Source organism: Sminthopsis crassicaudata, chromosome 2 (assembly GCF_048593235.1).
Source record: "Sminthopsis crassicaudata isolate SCR6 chromosome 2, ASM4859323v1, whole genome shotgun sequence".
In the NCBI taxonomy this organism is placed as follows: domain Eukaryota; kingdom Metazoa; phylum Chordata; class Mammalia; order Dasyuromorphia; family Dasyuridae; genus Sminthopsis; species Sminthopsis crassicaudata.
In genome coordinates this window covers 26,897,978-26,920,734 of record NC_133618.1, presented here as the reverse complement: position 1 = coordinate 26,920,734, position 22,757 = coordinate 26,897,978, and the positions used below count along the sequence as shown (strand labels likewise).

Below are 22,757 nucleotides of genomic sequence, written 5' to 3'. Positions count from 1 at the left end.
ACAGACTTCTCAAAGAAGCCAAGCTAGAATGACCCGGCTGAGAAAAGCATCGAATCCCCAAACAGAGGCTCGTTTGCTGAGCTGGATGCCACGGGATTCTGTGACTCCTCGGTCCTTAGCCTGTCACCACAGACGGAGCCAAGGAAGAACTGGGCTTTCCTGGTGTCTGGCTGAAGGAGTAGCCCTACTGACTCAGTGCTCAGGAAGGTGACAAGACATAAAAGGGTTGTGTCCCTGAGGCAGAAGTCCTAGGAAAAGAAACTTGGGCTTCTGAATAGTAACAGTCCTTGCTGGCCAATATCTACTAAGATTTTGTGGAGATTCTCTCTCTCAGTCCCTCTCTGTCTCTCTGTCTCTGTCTCTGTCTCTGTCTCTCTCTGTCTCTGTCTCTCTCTGTCTCTGTCTCTCTCTCTCTCTCTGTCTGTCTCTCTGTCTCTGTCTCTCTCTGTCTCTCTCTCTCTCTCTGTCTCTCTCTCTGTGTCTCTCTGTGTCTCTCTGTCTCTCTCTCTCTCTGTCTCTCTCTGTCTCTCTCTCTGTGTCTCTCTGTGTCTCTCTGTCTCTCTCTCAGTCCCTCTGTCTCTGTCTCTCTCTCTGTGTCTCTCTCTCTGTGTCTCTCTGTCTCTCTCTCAGTCTCTCTCTGTCTCTCTCTCTGTCTCTCTCCATCTCTCTCTCTCTGTCTCTCTGTCTCTCTCTCTGTCTCTCTCTCTCTGTCTCTCTCTGTCTCTCTCTCAGTCCCTCTCTGTCTCTGTCTCTGTCTCTGTCTCTGTCTCTGTCTCTCTCTCTCTCTCTGTCTCTCTCTGTCTCTCTCTGTCTCTCTCTCTCTGTCTCTCTCTCTCTGTCTGTCTCTCTCTCCCTCTCTCTCTCTCTGTCTGTCTCTCTCTCCTCTCTCTCTCTCTCTCTCTGTGTCTGTCTCTCTGTCTCTCTCTGTCTCTCCTCTCTGTCTCTCTCTGTGTGTGTGTCTGTGTGTCTGTCTGTCTCTTTCTCTCTCTCTCTCTCTCTCTCTCTCTCTCTCTCTCTCTCTCTCTCTCTCTCTCTCTCATTTTTTTTCTCAATTCATATAAGTAGAAATTTCTGGAAAGCAGAAAAAGTATAGGGCTTACCTCGAAACCAGGGATATGGTGAATCGCCGGCTATGGGAAAAAGGAGGAAAAAATGTCATTCCTATCCGTTCCATAATCTGAAGATGTTAGTGCTTCTCCCAATTTCACTCCTCCAGGGAACTCTTTCCTCCAACTTTCCCACAAGAATCCTCTCTCCTGACTTATTTATCTGACCTTTTTCAAAATGCTACTCAGAAAACACTTCCTCCCAGAAGCTTTCCCCGATAAGGTCCATCCAGCTGCAACATGATCCCCTTTCCCAACTGAGAGGAAAAATCAGGACTTAAACCCCTGGCTATCTCAGAGCCCACAAAGGCAGACCCAATCAACACAGAACATCTAAGATCCAAGATCTTGCCTCATCCTCTTTTGTTCTCCCCTGGCCAGTCTCACCTTCTCCCTCTGGATGAGTTCAAAGGCTGCAAGAAGCTCTCCAGCAGGTCGGCCTCCCCTCACAATTGGGAACCAGGTCAGCCTCGGCGCCTGCTGCAGACTTGGTCGGCAGATGCAGCGCCCTAGGTACTCGTCGGCACCCTATGGTAAACGCGGAGGAACCCAGCATCACAAACCGTGCGGAGTCGTTAAAAACAAGGCACAATTTTGGATTTCCTTCACAGGCTAATTGTACACTATATCAAAGTCCGATTCTTTTTGTGCAGCAAAACAAGTGTTTGGACATGTATACATATATGGTATTTAATTTTACTTTAACATAGTGAACATGTATTGGTCAACCTGCCATCTGGGGGGGGCGGGGGGAGGAGAAAAATTGGAACAAAGGGTTTGGCGATTGTCAATGCTGTAAAATTACCCATGCATATATCTGGCAAAAAAAACTATTAAAATTAAAAAAAAAAAAGCAGAGCCACAAACCCCCTGCTCTCAGCACCAAGGTAGGGCAGGAGGGAAGCAGGATGTTGCACACATTGTCAAATACCGTAGGGACAGCTCAGTTCTAGGGCGGGAGCAAGAGTAAGAAGATATGTCCAGAAATGACAAAATTATCCCATCTGACCCTCATAACGACACCCTGGGAGGGAGAGGCTATTATTGTGCCCCATTTTAAAAATGAGAAAATGGAAGCTGAGAGGCGGAGTGATTTGCCTCCAGCCAGAAGCAAGTCCCCTTGACTCTATAAACTATACCAGGCCGCTTCCTTCCTAATTATGAGGACTACTTCATGCTGTTCTGGGCGGCGTGGGGAACCAGAGGGAGGTGCACTCACATAAGTGTCATGATCATACAGCTCCACCACAATGCTGGGGGGGTTCTCTGAGACAGTCTTGGGGTCCCCAAAGATCTCAATTTCGTAGAAGATGAGTGTCTGGTCCCAAGTGGGATTCAGTGTATTCTTCACCACCACCGTCTTCTGGCTTTGATGGAGGAAGGAGACTATGGCATAAGGGTCTATGTTGAACAGGAGAAAAAGAAGAGACAGGACAGAATTGTGAGAAAGCAAACCTCTGACTCATGGTGGAAGTGAGTTAACCCATGTTCCAGGATTCATGAAAGTGGGAGGGTGATCACCCGAGCCAGGCCACTGGGCTCAGGCCCTGCCAATCATCTCTGCTAATGAAAGGCAGACTCAAGGTACCCTTTGCAGAGGAAATCAGAACTCAAAGAGGGCTCCCGCAGTGACCCCAACTATGAAATGGGGGGAAGTTTCAGATTCTGGTCCTTGGAAATATCTGATGTGTAACAGAGAGGGTCCAGGATGAGGCCAGAACGAGGGCGGTGACCCACCAAGCAACTGCCCCAAGACATTTTTCCCACAGCATTTTTTCCCTCAGGTCCAACTTATTTCCTCTCCTACTACCCGTCATCACTAAATCCTGTTCCACTAAATGTGCCCAAGGATTCCTAGCTGTGATTCTGTGTGAGGACACGATACACCATCAAGGCCCATACTGGCTTCCAGAAGCAAAGCTGAGAGACAGTGGGCCTTTATTAAGCACCTGTTATGTGCCAAACTGGATGATGAATTCTCACATAAAAGAGCTACAAAAGAACCTTTATAGTTGAGGGGAGGATAGAAATACTTGGACCTCATTCTCATCAGAATTGACTCAAAAAAGGATTAACAGACACAGTTAGGTATAGAAGTTTATCTTACCCCCTAAGGAACTGGAAAGGGATGGGGGAGGGTGTAACAAAGAGTGGACTGGTTCATGGTCTGGCCCAGCGGTCCTCAGACTTTTCAAACAGGGGCCGGTTCCCCGTCCCTCAGACTGTGGGAGGCCGGACTATGGTAAAAACAAAAGCTCTCACTCTGTCTCTGCCCTCAGCCCATAACCCGGCGGGCCCATAGACGTCCTCAGCGGCTGCATCTGGCCCGCGGCATAGAGAATCCTCCAACTGATAAATGGTCAAAAAGGATGAATTAGTAGATTTCTGATGAAGAAATCAAAGCTACCTATAGTCACATGAAAAAAAGATCTAACGCACTAAATTATTATTGATTAAAGGATTGAAAATGAAAACAATTCTGAGCTATCTCACAACCGTCAGGTGGGCTAATAGGAAAAGGACGATGACACGAGTTGGAGGAAATATGGACAGCTGGGCACTGCTGCACTACTGGTAGAATTCAGAACAATCATTCTGTGGTGCTTTGGAACCAGCCCCAGGGCTGTACGCGGCCACCTTTGGAGCCAGCCCTGCCACTGCTACGTCTGTGTCCAGAGCGATTTTTTTAAAGGAAAAGGAAAAGGACCTATTTGTACAAAAATTCATAGCAGCTCTTTTGGGAGTGGAAAAGAATTAGAAATTGAGAGGTCATGCATCAAGTGGAGAATGGCTGGATGAATTTGGAATATAAATGTAACGGAATGCTACTGTGCTTCAAGAAGTAACGAGCAGGATGCTTTCAGAAAAATCTGGAAAGATTTCCATGAACCCATGAAAAGTGACGGGGCAGAGGCAGGAGAAGTCGCCGCAGCGACAAAGTGCGGCCATTAGGAGGGAATGACTCGGCTTTCTCAGAAATAGTCCCCAAACGCTTCTGAAAGGCTTGAGGGACCCTTCTCCAGAGAAAGAACCGATGGCGTCCCAATGGAAAGCAAAGCATTCGTTTATTATACACATATTTTAAATGCCCTTTATTCTCCGGGGCTTCCTGGGCCGCATTCATACGGGACTAACGTAGAACTGTCAGACGCCTCATCTTCTCAGTGGGGGGAGAGAAATTAGAACTCGAAGGTCAAAGGAGAAAACAAATGTTAGAAATTGTTCTTCCAATGCATTACAAAATAAAGTAACTGTTAAGTGGGTCCACAGGACCCACGGTAACTCACTCCCGAGGCGCTATCACAGAGGGGGAGAGGGGTCGGAGGGACTTGCTCAGTGTCCCAGGAGCAGAATTTGAACTCAGGTCCCCATTCTAAGCCCCCCCCTCCATGCACTAGCTGCCCCCCCATGAATTTATCTAGCCCCCACCTCCCTATATCTACAAGTTATCACTAGGAGGCTTCCAGGGAGAAGTAGGCCCTGAAAAGCTAGTTAAAGGGATCACGGATCCATTCCCTCCAAGGCTAGACCCTCAGTCTGGCCCTTCCCCACACAGCGCTCACACACACAGACGCACGCGCACGGGCCCTCACAGCGGGGCACACGCACTCACACACAGACGCATGTGCACACGCGCGCACGGGCCCTCACAGCGGGTCACACGCACACACGCATACACGCACACACACAGACGCATGTGCACACGCGCGCACGGGCCCTCACAGCGGGGCAAACGCACACACACGCACACACACACAGACGCATGTGCACACGCGCGCACGGGCCCTCACAGCGGGTCACACGCACACACGCATACACGCACACACACAGACGCATGTGCACACGCGCACGGGCCCTCACAGCGGGGCACACGCACACACGCACTCACACACAGACGCATGTGCACACGCGCGCACGGGCCCTCACAGCGGGGCACACGCACACACGCACTCACACACACAGACGCACGCGCACATGCGCGCGCACGAGCCCTCACAGCGGGTCACACGCACACACGCACTCACACACAGACACACGCACTCACACACAGACACATGCGCACGAGCCCTCACAGCGGGGCACACGCGCACACGCACTCACACACAGACGCATGTGCACACGCGCGCACGGGCCCTCACAGCGGGGCACACGCCGAGCATGTCCCTCACAGCTCCCGTCCGCCCGGGCGTTCTCCCCCTCCCCGCCCCCCCCCTCCTGCACGTGCAGCGAGCGCCCCCTCGCAAGCACTCGGCGGGGAGCCGGATCGAGGCCCTCCCTGGCTCCCCGGCCCGGCCCGGCCCGGCGGCGTCTGCGCGCTTAATGAAGGCCCGTCTGCCCGTGAGCTCATCGGCCCGGGGCTCGGCGCAGGCCCCTGCCCGGCTCCAGGAGGGGAAGGAGCCCGCAGAGGGATAGCCAGAGCCCCGTCTATGAGAGGCGGCCCGCCAGAAAGCCCCTTTGTTCCCGGCTGGCTCCCCGCGCGCTGTTTTCATAAGCGGGAGGCCCCGCCCCCCAGCCCTTCCACAAAGACCACAATTGGGCATTGTAGCGGGCGGCCCGGCTGCCGTCGGGCCGCGGGAAGCGGCCTCTGTAACCCCCACGCACATGCGCACACACCTCCCGAAGGAGGGGGACCGCGGGCGCGCGCACAACCAAGGCATCGTGGCGGCAGACACTGGGGCATTGTTCCCCGCGTGCCTGGGCCCCCCAGTGTGCGAGGGGCGGGAGGAGGCCCTCAGACAGCAGCTCCTTCCCTCCGGCAGGAAGGCGGCGGCCTGGGGAGCGACGAGAGCCCTTCGGGCGGGAGAGCCGGGCTCGGACTGAGGGCCCTAACCAGCCGGAGCCCGCCAGCCGCTAAACCGTGCCGAGCGCCCCCTGCGTGCCGGGCCCTGGTGCCAGGACTGTTGCAGGGACGTGCGCCACCTTCCCATCCCCCGCGGGACAGGGCAGTGCCTGGGCCTCAGTTTCCCCCAATGTAAAACGACGGGGTGAGCCGAGCTGCCTGGGCCCACGCCCCTCCCCCTCCCCCGCGGGTGGCTCTGGGTCCTCCACTGTCTTGTTTCAAGTCGGAAAAAAGGGGCGGAGGCCATGGAGGGGCGGGTTTCGGACCCGGGCTCCGGGCTCCGGAGCGGGCGGCGCTCCCACGCTGGGGGACATGGACCAAGCTGCCCGACTGAAGGGAGTCACCGGAAGCCCTGACGTTCTGGTTCAGGCCCGGCTCAGAGGGCGGGGCCAGACCCTGAGGGCTCCCTGGGCCTCTGAGTGGTAGTGAGCTCCCCGTCACCCCCGGGGAGCCGAGACACTCCCACAGAGACCGGCCTGGCTGGGCGGTGGGTGACGCATCAGTGCGAGAGGAGACCCGAGATGTCCGGGTGCCCCAGGCCGACCGGAAGGGCTGATGGCCAGGCCCGCCGGTGCCCCAGGAGCCCTCGCCATGGGCGCCCTCCGAAGTCCTGCGGGCGGTAACCTGTGCCTCCTCTCCGAGCTGCCTCAGAATGCCGGCTCCGGGGGGCGACACGTTACTCCCCCCCCCCAAGGTCTGGGCAAGGTCACCCAGGCGCCCCCTTCCCTCCTCACAGGGGCAGGATGACAGCCCGGTCCCCACCGGGCCAAGCGGGCCAGCCTTATTGCTCCCCAAAGGCGATGGGGAAACAGCGTCACATTTGGGGGTCGTGGCGGAGGCCTGTGACCCTGGCGGGGTGGGGGCCTTGGGCCACAGCCCAGGGGCTGCCCGTGGGCACGGCCCCGCCCACTTCTTGGGTTTCTGGGAAGCAAGGGGACATTCCTTCTTTTAGACCCAGACCCTTAGGTGCCCGATGACTGCACCACAGGGAAGGCCCAGTTCCATGACGCAGGAACAGAAGATGCCCCCGAGCCCCCAGCCCCTTTTGGGGTGGGCAAGGGAGGATCCGCTCCCCTCGGGCTGCTGCTTCACCCTGCTCTGAAGGAGCAGGGGGCCGGGGCTGGAGGAGGGGCCCAGGGACCGGGGCTGGAGGAGGGGCCCAGGGGCCCAGAAGGTTTTCCCAGTCAGATCGCACCCATCACTGTCATCAGTTCTTCTGAAACAAAGCCCCCACATTTCAAGGGCCGTGGGACCCCCGGCCATGCAGGGCCACGGCCTCCCCCAGCTCACTCCTAGAACACACCCTCCCCACTCAAATTTAAAAGTTCCATCTCAAAGCTTGTTTCATCAGAGACCCCCCCTCGTCCTGCCCCCCCGCCCGGCGACCCCAGCCCGAGCCTGTCGGGGAGGGGACGGCGGAACAGCCTGATTTAGTGTTTGGGAGTGAAAATAAACACTGGAGGTTTTATGGGTTTGCTCACGTTGGCCCGGCTTTCCTTTCCAGCGGCCGCTCAATCAGTTCTTTCATTCACACCCGACAGGGAGCCCCGAGGAAGTTTACCTGGCAAAGCCCCCAAAAGTTCTCAGTGTTTATTTGGGGGAGGGCACCGAGGGGAGAGATGGAAAGTGTGACATTTCCTCTGCTCAGGCTTCAGGCCTGGGTGTCTCGTCCTCCCCCAGCCCCCCCAGCCCCCTCTGACTGGTGAGCTAACACCCAAGCACGGCGCCTTCCCAGTGGAGCGCGGTCCCTCCCTCAGATTCAGCCTCGCCAGTCCCGGCCCAAGCCCGGCCTCTCACTGAAACCCAGAGCACTGGCCCCCAGCCCCCCTCCTGTTGGGGTCCTCCCACGGCTACCAGCTGGGGCCCCCAACAGGGACAGAAGCGTGCTCCAATGGGCGCAGGCTCAGAAGGGACCCTTACGGGGGCCCAGGCTCAGGAGAGGAAGCGGTCAGACCGAGTCCCACCCCCATCACTTTATAGATGAAGCGCTAAAGTCCAGGGAGGAGGCTTCGGGAGGGATCCCCCGTCCCACGTCCGGGACTCAAAGTCATCGTCACCCAGCCCTATGGTACCCGTTCTGGCTCCAAGAACTCAAGATGTCCCCGACACTCCCCCAAGGACAGGGGGGCGCCTGGAGATCCACAGACTCGGCCACAAAGAGCTCTCGCCCGTCTGCTGTCCACTAAAACCCCCGGATCTTTTTCAGAACTGTTGTGAATTCATGACTCTTCCATCTTACGTTTATAACATCGATTTTTTGGTATTAAAATGGAAGACTCATTCACCCTACTGAACTCCGTCCTATTCCATTTGGCCACGTGCTCAAACTGCTGAGATTTCTCTGCATCTTGACGTTATCCTCCCGCCTCAGCATCTCCAGCTTTAACCAAATCACTGATAACGGGTTAAGCCGCCGGAGCCAGGCGCAGATCTGCAGCATCTCACCAGAGACATCCCTGCCTCCTAAACACCGAGCCCGGGCACTGACTGACCATCCGGCCAGTCCTGGAACCGTCTGACGCGATTTCAATCTAATTTCTACCCCTCCCCCCATTTCCCCCAGCAATCGTATCGAAAGCTTCGCTAGAATCTAGGACGATGTGAGAGCATTGCCTCCTCTCCGACTTCAGCGGTCCTGCCAGAAAGGGAGCCGAGGCTCGTCTGGCCCGGCCGCTCAGGACGAAGCCCTTTCCTCTGCCCTCAGTGCTTCCTTCTCATGTTCGCCATCATCTCTTCCATGATTTGCTCTAGAGTTTTCCCGGGACTTGAAGTCGAGTTCACAGGTCTAGGGTCTGCAGGCTCTATTCTCTTCCCTCTTGAGTTTTTAAAGCTTTTTTTGTTTTATTCTGAACTTAGCACCGGGCAAAAATGGGCATTTCTGTATAAATAGGAGAGAAGAAAAACCTCCCTTTCGGAAACTTGGGACATAGCTCCATCTCCAGACGTGGGCAACCGCTCCCATTTTCCATGATACTTGGGGAAAGCTCTCATGGGTGTTTTCCCTGACATCACGCCCCCGTCTGTGACCCCCCCCACGCCCCTCACTCCCTCCTGGCTGTGTCCCCCGGGGCCAGAGGCAAATCCCTCTTCCATGTGTCAGCCTCTATGTCCCCCTCCCTCCCCGAGCCTTCTCTTCTCCGGGCTTCCTTCCATCAGATGCCCTCCTTAGCCCGCTCTTCTGTTTCCCTCCCAAAATGGGATGCCCAGAGCTGACCACGACCTTCCACCCATGGCCTGCCAAAGCGGAGGCAATCGGCCTTCAGAGACCCTCTTCCGGGTCTGGAAGCTGGAGGCCATGGGGATGAGCCGATCCTCCAATGGGCAGCAGCACAGGGATGGAGAGGCCGGCCCCTCTGTCCAGCTCCCACAGCTTCTCCCCGGCTCCCCGAGGAGTCTGTCTCTCCTGCCCAAGGCAGATCCCCCCCCCCCCCGCAGGGCCAAGCTGAAGTCCCTCCAGCCCCCTCCGGGCCCACAGAGGGGTGAGGGAACAAGCTGCCTTGTCTGCCTGGCCAGGGATCAGCCGGGACTCAGCCTGCAGAGCAGCCTCCCCCAAGTCTCCAAGACTGAGTGGGGTCCCAACTTTTCCATATGTCTCACAACTCAGTCCGTCTGACTCCTGGCTCCTCTCCTCCTCTGAGTGAATGCACACACACACACACACACACACACACACACACACACCCTGGTGACGGCTCATAAATCTCCAAATGTGCCCAGGGTGCCGGAGAGCGTGCTCAGGGCCAAGAGAGCGGAGGCTAATGGGATCATCAGTCACAGCCTGACAGCTCCCGGGCGGATGAAATATGGCTCCGCGCAGGGCCGGGGAGGGCGGGCGGGCGAGAGCCAGCAGCTCCCAGGAACTTCCTCCAGCTGGGACCAACTTTCTCCAGAGCAGCCCTCTCCGGGCCCCCCACCTGTCCTCCCAGGTCTGCGCTGCCAGACCAGCAGCCCCTTCCTCCCTTTCACATTCCGTGCTAAGGCCCCATGATCCTGCCAAGGATGCTGAGCCTCCAGGTAGTCGCAAAACAAGAGGAAGCCGTACCCGAATCCCTCCTGGCCCCCCGTCTCTTCTCCCCTTCTCTCCGCTTGTCTGGGCCAATGGCCCCCCTGCTTGTTCCATGCCCCATGGACACTCACCCACTCCTCGCAGGAAGAATAAAAAGAACAAGTGGATGGACTGATGAATGGATGGAGGGATGGAATACACAGTCTATAGTCTCACTCTACGTCGCATTCCTTTACGGCTGTTTTATCTGTATCACTGGCCCATGATTTTTATGTGTTCTACATATTCATTCATTCACTGAGCACGTATTAAGCACCTACTATGTGCAAGACACTAGTGCCTGTGACTCTGAGAGTCCTATTCATTTATTGATCCGCTTATTTAATTAGCATTTGTCAAGTGTCTACTATTCCCAAGGCACTGACCTATGCCCTATGACCTATTCCATCACCAATAAATGAAAAATAATGTCATTTTTCTCTATATAATAACTAATAGCAAGCACATACATAGCACGTACATAGAGCTTTCCATCATTTGTCTTCCAAGAAGCATCTCACAGAAGGATTTCTCTCCCCTTATCCCCGGGGCCCCTTCATCCCCAGGGAAGCCCCCCAGACCCTGTACATACCAGAAAAGCTGTCCTTGTCCATGGCGGTCAAGTCTCGCGCCTGGTACATGTAACAGCGGAGATGATAGCGGTTCCCGTCTTCACGGAAGGGGAAAGAAAGGAAAACTAGGGTGAGCACCTACGGCCGCGAGGGCTCGGGAAATGAGAGCGGGATTCGGGTGGGACTCAGGAGCCCAGCATTTAGCTCTCTACGGTCCCAGGGTTCCTTTGACAGATGGAGGTGATGTCATGGCTGACCACGGTAGAGAGAATGTCTCTGAAGTGTCCTGTAAACCATGCACCAACCCCCAAACTGACGTGCACGGGCATCCACACATGGAGACACAAATCCAAGGACACGGAGAGAGTCATTCACATCCACACTCAGAAACACAAACAAAAGGACAAAGACGTGTTCGTGCAAACAGCGGAAGACCCCAGACACGATAATCACCCACATACACGAAGACAGACACAAAGACTGGAGGCCCGCCCATCCACACCCAGGCCCCCCTCCTCCCTTCCCCGTACACATGGCCCAAGAGCACTTACAGTCAAAGATGCAGGAAATCGTGGGCCTGTTGACCCCGAAACTCAAGGTGGAGACTGACTTGGAATCTTCGCTCTTGTCATCCACCACACCGCCCTACAGGGAGGAGGAGAGGGGGTCCTGAGACACGTCGAGCCCCCGGGAACAGGGGAGAGACGCGGCCCCAGGGACTAGAAACATCGACTCCTGCTCTGAAAGTGAACCGTGGTCCCAGAAGAATCCCCAAACCTCAGCGAGAAGGGGTCTCTCAGAGCACCTCAGAAAAGTGGCCAAGACTTCCATCCAGGACAAGCCTGCTTTGTACAGCTGAGGAAAACCAAGGCAACACAAGCTAAGCGACCTATCCAAGCTCACACAGCAAGGGCCAGTCCAAGCCATGACCTGAGCCCAGGTCGCCGAGTGACCTTGGACTGCAGTGGGAAAGAGCTTTCGGGAAAGGGGCTGTCCTGTTGATCTCTGCCCTCCCCATCTCCTGTGCTCAGGCTGGGAACCACAGCTTAAGGTGGACTGTGGTCAGGCTGTCCGGCCTTGGGGACGTGCCATATGAGGAGCCACTGGGGAAAGCAGGTTGTTTGGCAGGGAGAGGAAAAGCCCGGCGGGAGGAGGAGCGCCGCAGCGAACTTGAGCATTTGATGGACTCTCATTTGGAGGAGGGGTCGGCTTGGCTCCCTTTGAGCTCTGATTCCCAGGAGGAATGAACAAACGCAGACCCAACATCAGGAAACATTCCTAACGAGGGGAGCGGGTTTTCTTCTTCACAAGTGATGAGCCTCTGCTCTTTGGAGGGCCTCTGACGAGGTGGGGGGACCCTGCGAGGCAGGTGAAAGTGAGGATTCCTTGGTGGGTGGGTCGGGTCGGTGTGCTGTGGCCCCTCCTGACTGCTGACTGCCCCCGGCTTCTGACCCCAAGTCCACGGCCTTCACTCTTTCAGATTCCTCTGGGTCCCATTCTGACCTAACGGACCACGGCCTCTTCTGTGTGCTCAGAAGTCTTCAATAGCTCCCGAACAGCCAGAAGAAAACGCAGTTTTCAGCTTTTCTTTGAAAACCCCCCCAACACACACGTCTCCCTTCCAGCCTCACCTCCTCCTCCGCTCGCCCACCCTACCCAGCGGACGCCCCCATTCCCACCCTGCAGGTGTCACTTCTAGACTGGCTTTCCTCTCTGCCCACCAAACCGTGCTCCTCTTTCCTGGCCCAGGGAAGGCCCGTCCCAAGAAGGCTTCTCTCCGCAGCCCAGCCCAGAGCTTCTCTCTCCCTGCCTCCGCCAGTCCCTCAGCATGACCAGCACGGGCTGGGGCCCTGCTGCTTCCCGGCCTCGCTGCCCCACGCGTGGGGTTTCCCACGGAGAGGGGATGGACAATCCCCTCCCTCTCCCACAGTACCAAGCTTCTGGCCCGAGGGGAAATCCTCTCAGACTTGTCACAGCCATCCTAGCCTCTACCCAAAGGAGCTCCAGCTTCTCCATGCCCAAAGCTAGCTCACTCTCACCTGGCCAGGCCCCACCCAGGAGGCCCTGGAAGAACCTCGTAGGGGAGGCCATCCAGCACCCTCCTCACCTGGGGGATCCGGCCTTCGGACCCCAGGGCTCTTCCTCCTCCCGGAGGTGAGCCTCGCCCCAGGAGGGGCTCCCTATAGTCAAGAGCCTGACGGAGTTGCCCCCGCTCTCAGAAGGAGGGGGAGCAGGCCCACCCTAGCCCGACACAGGGCCCCACCGGCGGCCCGACGGGAGCACTAAACCTGTCAGGCTAATTGCCTCCGGAGCATGCCGGGTCAACGCCAGCCAGCTCCCCAGCTGGCCCGGCCCAGCCTCCCCTCGGCTCCCCGCTGTGGTCCTGGTGTGTGGGCTGCTCTGTCTAAGCAGAGACCGGGGGAGGGATCCGGCCAAGGCTGCCAGAGCTCCCCGAGGCCTGGGGGAGATGGGGCAGCCACGGGCCAGGGCTCAGGTAGATGGGCCGGCCGCGAGAGGAAGGACAGAGCCAGCCCGAGGTGGGAGCCGGGCCGAGAGACGCAGGGAGGCCGAGGACCCGAGCTCCCCGCAGAAGCAGGGCTAGCAGCCGTCCGATGGGGAACTGGGCTCATTCCTCACCACAGGGCCTAGAGAGAGGGAGGATGCTGCTGGCCGGACAGACCCAAGGGAATGGGGGAGGGAGGGAGGAAGGGAGGAAGGGAATGGGGGAGGGGAGAAGGGAGGGAGGGAGGGAGGAAGGAAGAAAGGGAATGGGGGAGGGGAGGAGGGAGGAAGGGAGGGAATGGGGGAGGGGAAGAGGGAGGGAGGCAGGAAGGGAGGGAAGGAAGGGAAGAGGGAGGGAATGGGGGAGGGGAGGAGGGAGGGAGGGAATGGGGGAGGGGAAGAGGGAGGGAGGCAGGAAGGGAGGGAGGGGGAAGAGAGAGAGGGAGGGAGGAAGGAAGGAAAGGAAGGAGGGAGGGAAGGAATGGGGGAGGGGAAGAGTGAGGGAAGGAAGGGAGGGAGGGAAGGAACAGGGTTTTGGTTCTCTTGCTTTCTCAGTGTCACCCAAGTGGGCAAAGACCTGTGGATGTGGAGCCCCCAGTGGCCGTGAGAGCAGCTTATGGGGTTTGGTTACTAGAATGTAAATCCCTTGAGTAAAGATGGCGGTGTTTTTGCATCCCTGACCCCCCAGCACAGTGCCTGGCACAAAAAAAAAGAGAATGAATGAACAGGAAAAGGAAAAAAAAATGACCCAGGACTGGATTCAGATCCATTTTCCCGGGGAAACTGTCTCTTTACAATGACAACCAGGCCGCCCCTGCCCACAGAAGGCTCCCATGTCATTGGGGGATACGCAGTGGGAGGCCATTTAGAGAGGAAGAGAGAACAATGCTCGCCCCCTCCGGACAGGGGGCCCCCTGAAGGGCCCAGGAGTCCCAGCCCAGACGGACACACTGAGGCAGCGGCCCTTCAGGGGTCTCCTTTGGGGAGTCACTTTCCCCCGGGGAGACTTTCTTTCTGGTTTTCATTTTCATAAAAGAAGGGAAAGCAAAGAGCTCTATTCCACCAGCGCAGACCCAGCGGGAGCTGCCTCAGCGCTGCGGAGCCCGTCTCGCTCTGGGCTGAGGCTCTGGATACCATCCCTCACCCGACCCAACCCTGGCCACAACCACAGGCCTTCCTCCCTGCTGAGCCTGTGGGAGAGGAGGATGGAAGGGTCAGCGCTAGGGCAGGGGAAATGGAATGGGGAGCCCCAGCCCAAGGGGATCAAAAGCAGAAGGGGGGCCGGGGCAGAGGGCAGGGGTCACGGGGAGAGAGTGCCCCCGTCCTGTAGATCGGCGGGTGCTTGTATAGACAAGTTTGGAGCTTGCTGTGTGTGTACCTATTATATAATTATATAATCATAGCAATAATAATGATATTTTATATATAATATTACATATATGAAGGCAGACACTAAGTGTGTCGCATACATGCACACATACATGTGTGTATGAGACACACGTGGCGTCCATTCGCCTGTTTCCTCAGGGATGATGGCATCTTCCAGGGTTGTTGTGTAGATCGTGATTGTAAAGCAGCTAGCCCAGGGCCTGGCAGACGGTAAGCTCTAGCCACATGTTAGCTGATGATAATGGATGATGTATCCATGCGTGTCTGCCCCTGCCCAGATGCCCACTCTCTACCTCCTTATCCTAGGTTCCTGTCAAAAAACGCAGAGGAGCCTGGGGAAGGGATGGGCAGGAGACAGACATCCAGGGGGGAGGGGACGGGCCTCCATCTTATCTGCCGGGAGAGACAATCCTGGTCCTCTGGGCGCCAGTACTGAAAAGGGAGAGGCCCTCAGGGAGCCCATCACCTCCCCCTCTCACCTCCTAGTCTTTCCACTAATTCTGTCCAAAGAAGACAAAGAAAAGACCCCATTAAAGATCCAACAAAAGCGAGCCGGGTGCAGTCAGGGATTCCAGAAGTGCAAGAACCGTCCCCAGGACCGAGGACAGGTTGAGGAGCCTGATTTGGAAGGGAGGCCTTCTCTACAGCCCAGGGAGGGTCTGTGCCCCCAGAAGCCGGGGAGGGGCTAGGGCCCTCTCCAACAGCCTGGCTCTCTTGCCCACCTGGGAACACGGGCTGCTGGGCGGGGCTGAGGTTTTGGAAGGAAAGAGCCAAGAGCGGAGAGCCAGCCCGTGAAAAAGTGAGGATGGGCAAAGGATGCGAACAGGGACTTTTCAGAAGAAGAAATCAAAGCTATCAACAAGTACATGAAAAAATGCTCCAAAGCACCCTGATTAGAGAAATGAACATTAAAGCCACTCTGGGAGCCCCACACGTATCAGATTGGCTAAAATGACATGTTGGAGGGGTGTGGAAAAAAGGGACACTAATGCGTTGTTGGTGGAGTTGTGAACTGATCCACTCATCCTGGAGAGCAGTTTGGAACAAGGGCCAAACTGTGCGTCCCCTTTGAGCCAGCAAAACCTACACTATGGTTCCCGAAGAGATCAAAGAAAGAGGGAAAGGACCTAATTATACACACATATCTATAGCATGGTTTTTTGTTTTGTTTTGTTTTGTGGTGACAAAGAACTGGAAAATCAACGGGATGCCCATCCCCCGGGGAAGGGCGGAACAAGTTCCAGTGTATTATTTTGATGCTATAAGAAATAACAAACACGATGCTTTCAGAAAACTTGGAAAGATTTCCATGAACTAATGCAAAGTGATATGAGCAGAAGCAGAACAGTGTGCACAGCAATAGCAATACTGTGTGAGGATCAGCTGTGAAGGATCCAAGACGATTCTGAAGGACTTAGGATGGAAAATGGCATCCCGAGAACAAGCTGATGGACTCTGATTACAGAACGAAGCAGATTTGTTCACTTTTTTGCAGTATGGCCAACAGAAGTCAATATATAAAATGTGCTTCGCATGACCTCGGGGGCCATCTAGCCCAACCCCCTCTTTTTTACTTGAAGGGAAACCAAGGCCCAGAGTTCATAAGCATTAACCTCCAAAAATAAATGAATAAAATAAAATTCATATATATATAAATGTACACGTAATTGTCACAAATAGCTACTCACACTTATGAATTTTGTGTGCACACACAGATAGTGTCCCAAATATGCACACACATTTCACACAAACTTTCTGGGAGTGCAGGGGCACGTGCACACACACACACACACACACACACCCCTTACCCAAGGCTACAACCTCACTGAGTCAGTCTCCAGACTCTGGCCCTGAGCCCAGGCCTACCTTGGCGATGCTAGCAGGTGCTCTGAGGCCCCATCACCTCCCTCCAGTTTAGCTCAGATTAAATGGGGGAAGGGGAGTCTCTCAAGGCCTGAAATTCCAGGCCCGGCCCCAGAGCAGACTCCCCCCCCCCTTTAATTTCCTTTTCTCTCCTTGCTGCTAGCTGAGCCCGGGGCCTCTGCTTCCTGGCCAGGTCAGTGCAACCTCCCCAGAAGAAGAGTAGCTTTGAGGGCCGGATGAGCTGGGAGCTAGACTCGGCCCCAGTTTTCTGCCTTCTCATAGCCCCCACATAACTATGACTTTGCTTGTACCTTAAGCCCAGAAATGACCCAAAGCATCCTTTTAAAAGAAGCAAGAAAAGTCTCACGAGGCTAGCTCGGGCCCTGTGAGATATCTGAAGCCATAACCACCAATTTTCCTGCCCAGCCCCAATTCAGCAGGATTTGGGGAGGGGGCAGCAAACTGGACACTGGGCGGCTGTCACTCTGGCAGGGAGGTATGGGGAGAGGCAAGGAAGCACAGCAGACAGAGGCTGTCTCCTCCATGGACCAGACTTTCTAAGGCTAACTACTGTATTTCCCACCCCTTCTTGGGCCCCCCAAAACACGCACTAGAATTAATAGTAATTACTAGTGATCTCTACCAAAGGACCAAGGCCACCCCAGAGCCAAGGCCCACAGCTTCCCTAAGCAGAGCAGACTGTCTTCCTCCTGTAGGGCCACGCCCAGCCAGATGACCCTGGGCAGGTCCCTTCCCTTGTAGAAAGAGAGGTTTGGGCTCCACGGTCCCCGGTCTCCTTCAGCCCTAGTTGAGCTAAGATGGCTCTGACTTCTACTCTCACATTTCTTGGGGGTGACTGAGGGTGGGGAGGAGAGAGCCCGTTTTCCTCACCGAGGGATTTTAGCCACTGACTTTCTGAACTGGCTCCTTCGAGGCCTGTTCCACCCATAGGACTGTTCCTCGGTGGGCAGAAGGCCCAGCCGAAGGGCAGGGGTGTGGCCGGGGGCTCTGGCTTGGGCTTCGCTGTAAGAGCTCCTGGGAACACAGGTCCCCCCCCCCAGCTCCCCTCTCCTCCCTGCCCAAGCCCTGAGTGAAAAAGCTATTCTGAGCTGTCCCTCCCAAGACAAATGGGCCAAGAAACGAGGATGGACTCTGGAAAAATCGAAGGGCATGGGAGCCGGCCCGCGCCAAGGGAGACGGTCTAATTCCGTGAGCTCATCCAATGCAGTCACTTGCGTTGACTTTCCCAGGGAGCCCTGAATGTCAGGCAGAGGGGCGGCTGGGTGGGAGCAGGAGGCAGAGGACGGGCGTGGGGCGGGAGGAGGCAATTTGCTATAATAGCGGCTTTGTGCTCCACTCCCAGGTTCTTTGGGAATGCCAAGAAGATTATGAAACCCGGTGTCTTTGGGAACGCCAGGATATTAGCTGGAAAAAGAATAATACTCAAATAAAATAATGCTCGGGATGGAGTGTGCAGACCGTTCCCGTTGGCCCAAGGCTGGCAGCCAAGGCCTCCTGCTCTGCCAAGGGAGCCAGGAGGGTGGGGATGGGAGGAGGGACAGGGCCCAGGCTGCATGTGCTAATTACCAGACAGGGTCTGCCTTCCAAGGAGCTGTCTTCACAGGGGGACAGGAAGAGCCAGGCCCCAGAGCTCTGCTCCAGCACCAGGGAGAGGACTACGTGCCGGGGAAGGGAAAAGGGGAACCAGACACCAGGGCCGGGGCACCGGGAGGCCATCGGTCTGGGCCCTCGCGGCCCGGGGTCTGCCTCGGGGACCCAGGGGCCCAGGGACAGAGCAATGAGACAGCAATGAGGAGCCAGGACTGCAACTCTGGACAAAGGGAATGGGCCCCAGCATTGTGGCCCCCAAATGCAGGTTGGATCACACCTGCCCCTCTGTGAGCGGGGACTCTGAGAAGGACCCAACCCTCACACCCTAAGTGACGAGGGAGGGAGGACCATTGAGAACAGAGAAGCCTCTACTCCTACACTCCACCATATTTCACCCAAATGTTTCCAGTAGATTGCTTCGATCTCTCTGTTCCCAGTCTACTCTTCCTGCCCCCTAAAGCTATGCTCAAGTGCTGAGCCGGGGGTCAAGAAGTTCTCGGTTCAAATTCAACCTCAGACACTTCCGAGTTGTATGATCCCGGCCAAGTCACTTAACCCTGTTTACCTCGGTTTTCTCATCTGTAAAATGAGCTGGAGAAGGAAATAGCCAAACCCCTCCAACATCTCCACCGAGAAACCCCGCAATGGGGACATAAAGAATCTAACAGGACAGAAATGACTGAATGACAACATGGCCACAAACTCCTCGGCCGAGCATTGAAGGCTCTCCCTAGTCTAACTCGGATCTAATGTCCGGATTTACTGAAGGACCTCCTAGTCTAACTCAGAGCTAAAGTCCGGATTTACTGAAGGACCTCCTGGTCTAACTCGGATCTAAAGTCCGGATTTACTGAAGGACCTCCTGGTCTAACTCGGATCTAATGTCCGGATTTACTGAAGGACCTCCTGGTCTAACTCGGATCTAATGCCCGGATTTACTGAAGGACCTCCTGGTCTAACTCGGATCTAAAGTCCGGATTTACTGAAGGACCTCCTGGTCCAACTCGGATCTAATGCCCGGATTCACTGAAGGACCTCCTGGTCTAACTCGGATCTAATGCCCGGATTCACTGAAGGACCTCCTGGTCTAACTCGGATCTAATGCCCGGATTTACTGAAGGACCTCCTGGTCTAACTCGGATCTAATGCCCGGATTTACTGAAGGACCTCCTGGTCTAACTCAGATCTAAAGTCCGGATTTACTGAAGGACCTCCTGGTCCAACTCGGATCTAAAGTCCGGATTCACTGAAGGACCTCCTGGTCTAACTCGGATCTAATGCCCGGATTCACTGAAGGACCTCCTGGTCCAACTCGGATCTAATGCCCGGATTTACTGAAGGACCTCCTGGTCTAACTCGGATCTAATGTCCGGATTCACTGAAGGACCTCCTGGTCTAACTCGGATCTAAAGTCCGGATTTACTGAAGGACCTCCTGGTCTAACTCGGATCTAAAGTCAGGATTTACTGAAGGACCTCCTGGTCCAACTCGGATCTAAAGTCCGGATTTACTGAAGGACCTCCTGGTCCAACTCGGATCTAATGCCCGGATTCACTGAAGGACCTCCTGGTCTAACTCGGATCTAATGCCCGGATTCACTGAAGGACCTCCTGGTCTAACTCGGATCTAATGCCCGGATTTACTGAAGGACCTCCTGGTCCAACTTGGATTTAATGTCCGGATTTACTGAAGGACCTCCTGGTCTAACTCGGATCTAATGTCCGGATTTACTGAAGGACCTCCTGGTCTAACTCGGATCTAATGCCCGGATTTACTGAAGGACCTCCTGGTCCAACTCGGATCTAATGTCCGCATTTACTGAAGGACCTCCTGGTCTAACTCGGATCTAATGTCCGCATTTACTGAAGGACCTCCTGGTCTAACTCGGATCTAATGCCCGGATTTACTGAAGGACCCCCTGGTCCAACTCGGATCTAATGTCCGGATTTACTGAAGGACCCCCTGGTCCAACTCGGATCTAAAGTCCGGATTTACTGAAGGACCCCCTGGTCTAACTCGGATCTAAAGTCCGGATTTACTGAAGGACCCCCTGGTCCAACTCGGATCTAATGTCCGGATTTACTGAAGGACCCCCTGGTCCAACTCGGATCTAAAGTCCGGATTTACTGAAGGACCCCCTGGTCTAACTCGGATCTAAAGTCCGGATTTACTGAAGGACCCCCTGGTCCAACTCGGATCTAATGTCCGGATTTACTGAAGGACCCCCTGGTCCAACTCGGATCTAAAGTCCGGATTTACTGAAGGACCCCCTGGTCTAACTCGGATCTAATGTCCGGATTTACTGAAGGACCTCCTGGTCTAACTCGGATCTAATGTCCGGATTTACTGAAGGACCTCCTGGTCTAACTCGGATCTAATGCCCGGATTTACTGAAGGACCTCCTGGTCTAACTCGGATCTAATGTCCGCATTTACTGAAGGACCTCCTGGTCTAACTCGGATCTAATGTCCGGATTTACTGAAGGACCTCCTGGTCTAACTCGGATCTAATGTCCGGATTTACTGAAGGACCTCCTGGTCTAACTCGGATCTAATGCCCGGATTTACTGAAGGACCTCCTGGTCTAACTCGGATCTAATGTCCGGATTTACTGAAGGACCTCCTGGTCTAACTCGGATCTAATGTCCGGATTTACTGAAGGACCTCCTGGTCTAACTCGGATCTAATGTCCGGATTTACTGAAGGACCTCCTGGTCTAACTCGGATCTAATGTCCGGATTTACTGAAGGACCCCCTGGTCCAACTTGGATCTAATGTCCGCATTTACTGAAGGACCTCCTGGTCTAACTCGGATCTAATGTCCGCATTTACTGAAGGACCTCCTGGTCTAACTCGGATCTAAAGTCCGGATTTACTGAAGGACCCCCTGGTCTAACTCGGATCTAAAGTCCGGATTTACTGAAGGACCTCCTGGTCCAACTTGGATCTAATGTCCGCATTTACTGAAGGACCTCCTGGTCTAACTCAGATCTAATGTCCGCATTTACTGAAGGACCTCCTGGTCTAACTCGGATCTAATGTCCGGATTTACTGAAGGACCCCCTGGTCCAACTCGGATCTAAAGTCCGGATTTACTGAAGGACCCCCTGGTCTAACTCGGATCTAAAGTCCGGATTTACTGAAGGACCTCCTGGTCTAACTCAGATCTAAAGTCCAGATTTACTGAAGGACCTCCTGGTCCAACTCGGATCTAAAGTCCGGATTTACTGAAGGACCTCCTGGTCTAACTCGGATCTAATGTCCGGATTTACTGAAGGACCTCCTGGTCTAACTCGGATCTAATGTCCGGATTTACTGAAGGCTCTCCCTAGTCTAACTCGGATCTAATGTCCGGATTTACTGAAGGACCTCCTGGTCTAACTCGGATCTAATGTCCGGATTTACTGAAGGACCTCCTGGTCTAACTCGGATCTAATGTCCGGATTTACTGAAGGACCTCCTGGTCTAACTCGGATCTAAAGTCCGGATTTACTGAAGGACCTCCTGGTCTAACTCGGATCTAATGTCCGGATTTACTGAAGGACCTCCTAGTCTAACTCTACCTAATTTCCAGATTTATTGAACGATTTCCTTAATCTAAGTGGTCCTCAAACTTTTCAAATAGGGGCCAGTTCACTGTCCCTCAGACTGTTGGAGGGCCGGACTATAGTAAAAACGAAACCTCACGCTCTGTCTCCCCCGCTCAGCCCATTTGCCATAACCCGGCGGGCCGCACAAACGTCCTCAGGGGGCTGCGTGAGGCCATAGTTTGAGAACCCCTGGTCTAACGCCTACCTGATGTCCAGATTTATTCCATACCACTCACCCTTCACCTCTTCATGTCCCAGACAATCCGGCCTGTCAGCCCAATGGCATCCAGACCTCCCTAGTCACATAAAGCTACGCAGACCACCTGCCACTGGCTCCTTCTGTGATGTTGGTAAGTTGCTGCATCTCCCTGAGCCTCAGTTTCCCCAAATACAATTGAAGGAGGTTGAACTATATGCGGCCTCGTAGGTCCCTCCCAGATCAGCATCTGCCCTCTATGGGTCGAGATTTCCTCATCTGCAAAATTGGGATAATCACAGCCCCCATTTTTACAGGGCTGTGATGAGGCGCAAGTGAGGTGACGCCCTGCTTCGGAAACCTTCAGGTGGTACAGAAATGTAGCTTTTTTATTTCAATTGATCGCGAGCTCCTTGAAGAGGGGAGCCCTGACCTTTCTTTGTATCCTCAGGCCCTCAGAGCAAATTCTGACACACATTAGGTGTTTAATAAATGTTTGTTGACTAATAGATGGAGGGGTGAATGTCCGTAAATATGAGCTCGTTGAAGAACATTTGTTTAATGATAAGTCTTAGGGCCAATGCAAAACTGTGTGTGTGTGTGTGTTTGTCTCACATTCTGCTCCACTGGCTGCTCTTTGTGTACATCAGGCAGATTCTGGACATTGGCCAAAGTGTTTTCTAATCAAGCTTAATGATCCAGAAAGCCTGGAGCACGTGGGGGGGAGTGAGGAACAGGACGCAGGGCTGGCGGACGCCGGCCCAGAAAACACTGCAGTGTGAACCTGACGGAAACTCTCTCACTTCCCACTGTCATGGCTGAGCGGGGCTGGACTAACGGCGGCGAGGGGCCTTCCTTTGGTCTGCCAGTCCTGCTCAGTCCCAGCGTCCGCCCGAGGGCCAGGGTTCTCTCTTAAGCAAGAGATGGGGAAGGGGGCCGGCCTGGGGGAGCCGTGATAACTCTAGATAACGAATAAGGACAACTGGGGCTTAGAACAGGACGTGTCAGAGCTGGGAGGGAGCTTAGAACGGGGAATGTCAGGGC

At 54.9% G+C, this 22,757-nt stretch overlaps 1 protein-coding gene across 1 annotated transcript in view; it reads right to left on the bottom strand.

Annotated features, from left to right (window-relative positions):
- DYSF (dysferlin) overlaps positions 1-22,757 on the bottom strand; it is a 233,162-nt gene that overhangs the window by 63,793 nt on the left and 146,612 nt on the right. Inside the window, 5 exon segments of the mRNA XM_074285534.1 lie at positions 1,101-1,130; positions 1,494-1,634; positions 2,326-2,507; positions 10,584-10,661; positions 11,115-11,208. Of these exon segments, the coding sequence (XP_074141635.1) occupies positions 1,101-1,130; positions 1,494-1,634; positions 2,326-2,507; positions 10,584-10,661; positions 11,115-11,208 (525 nt within the window).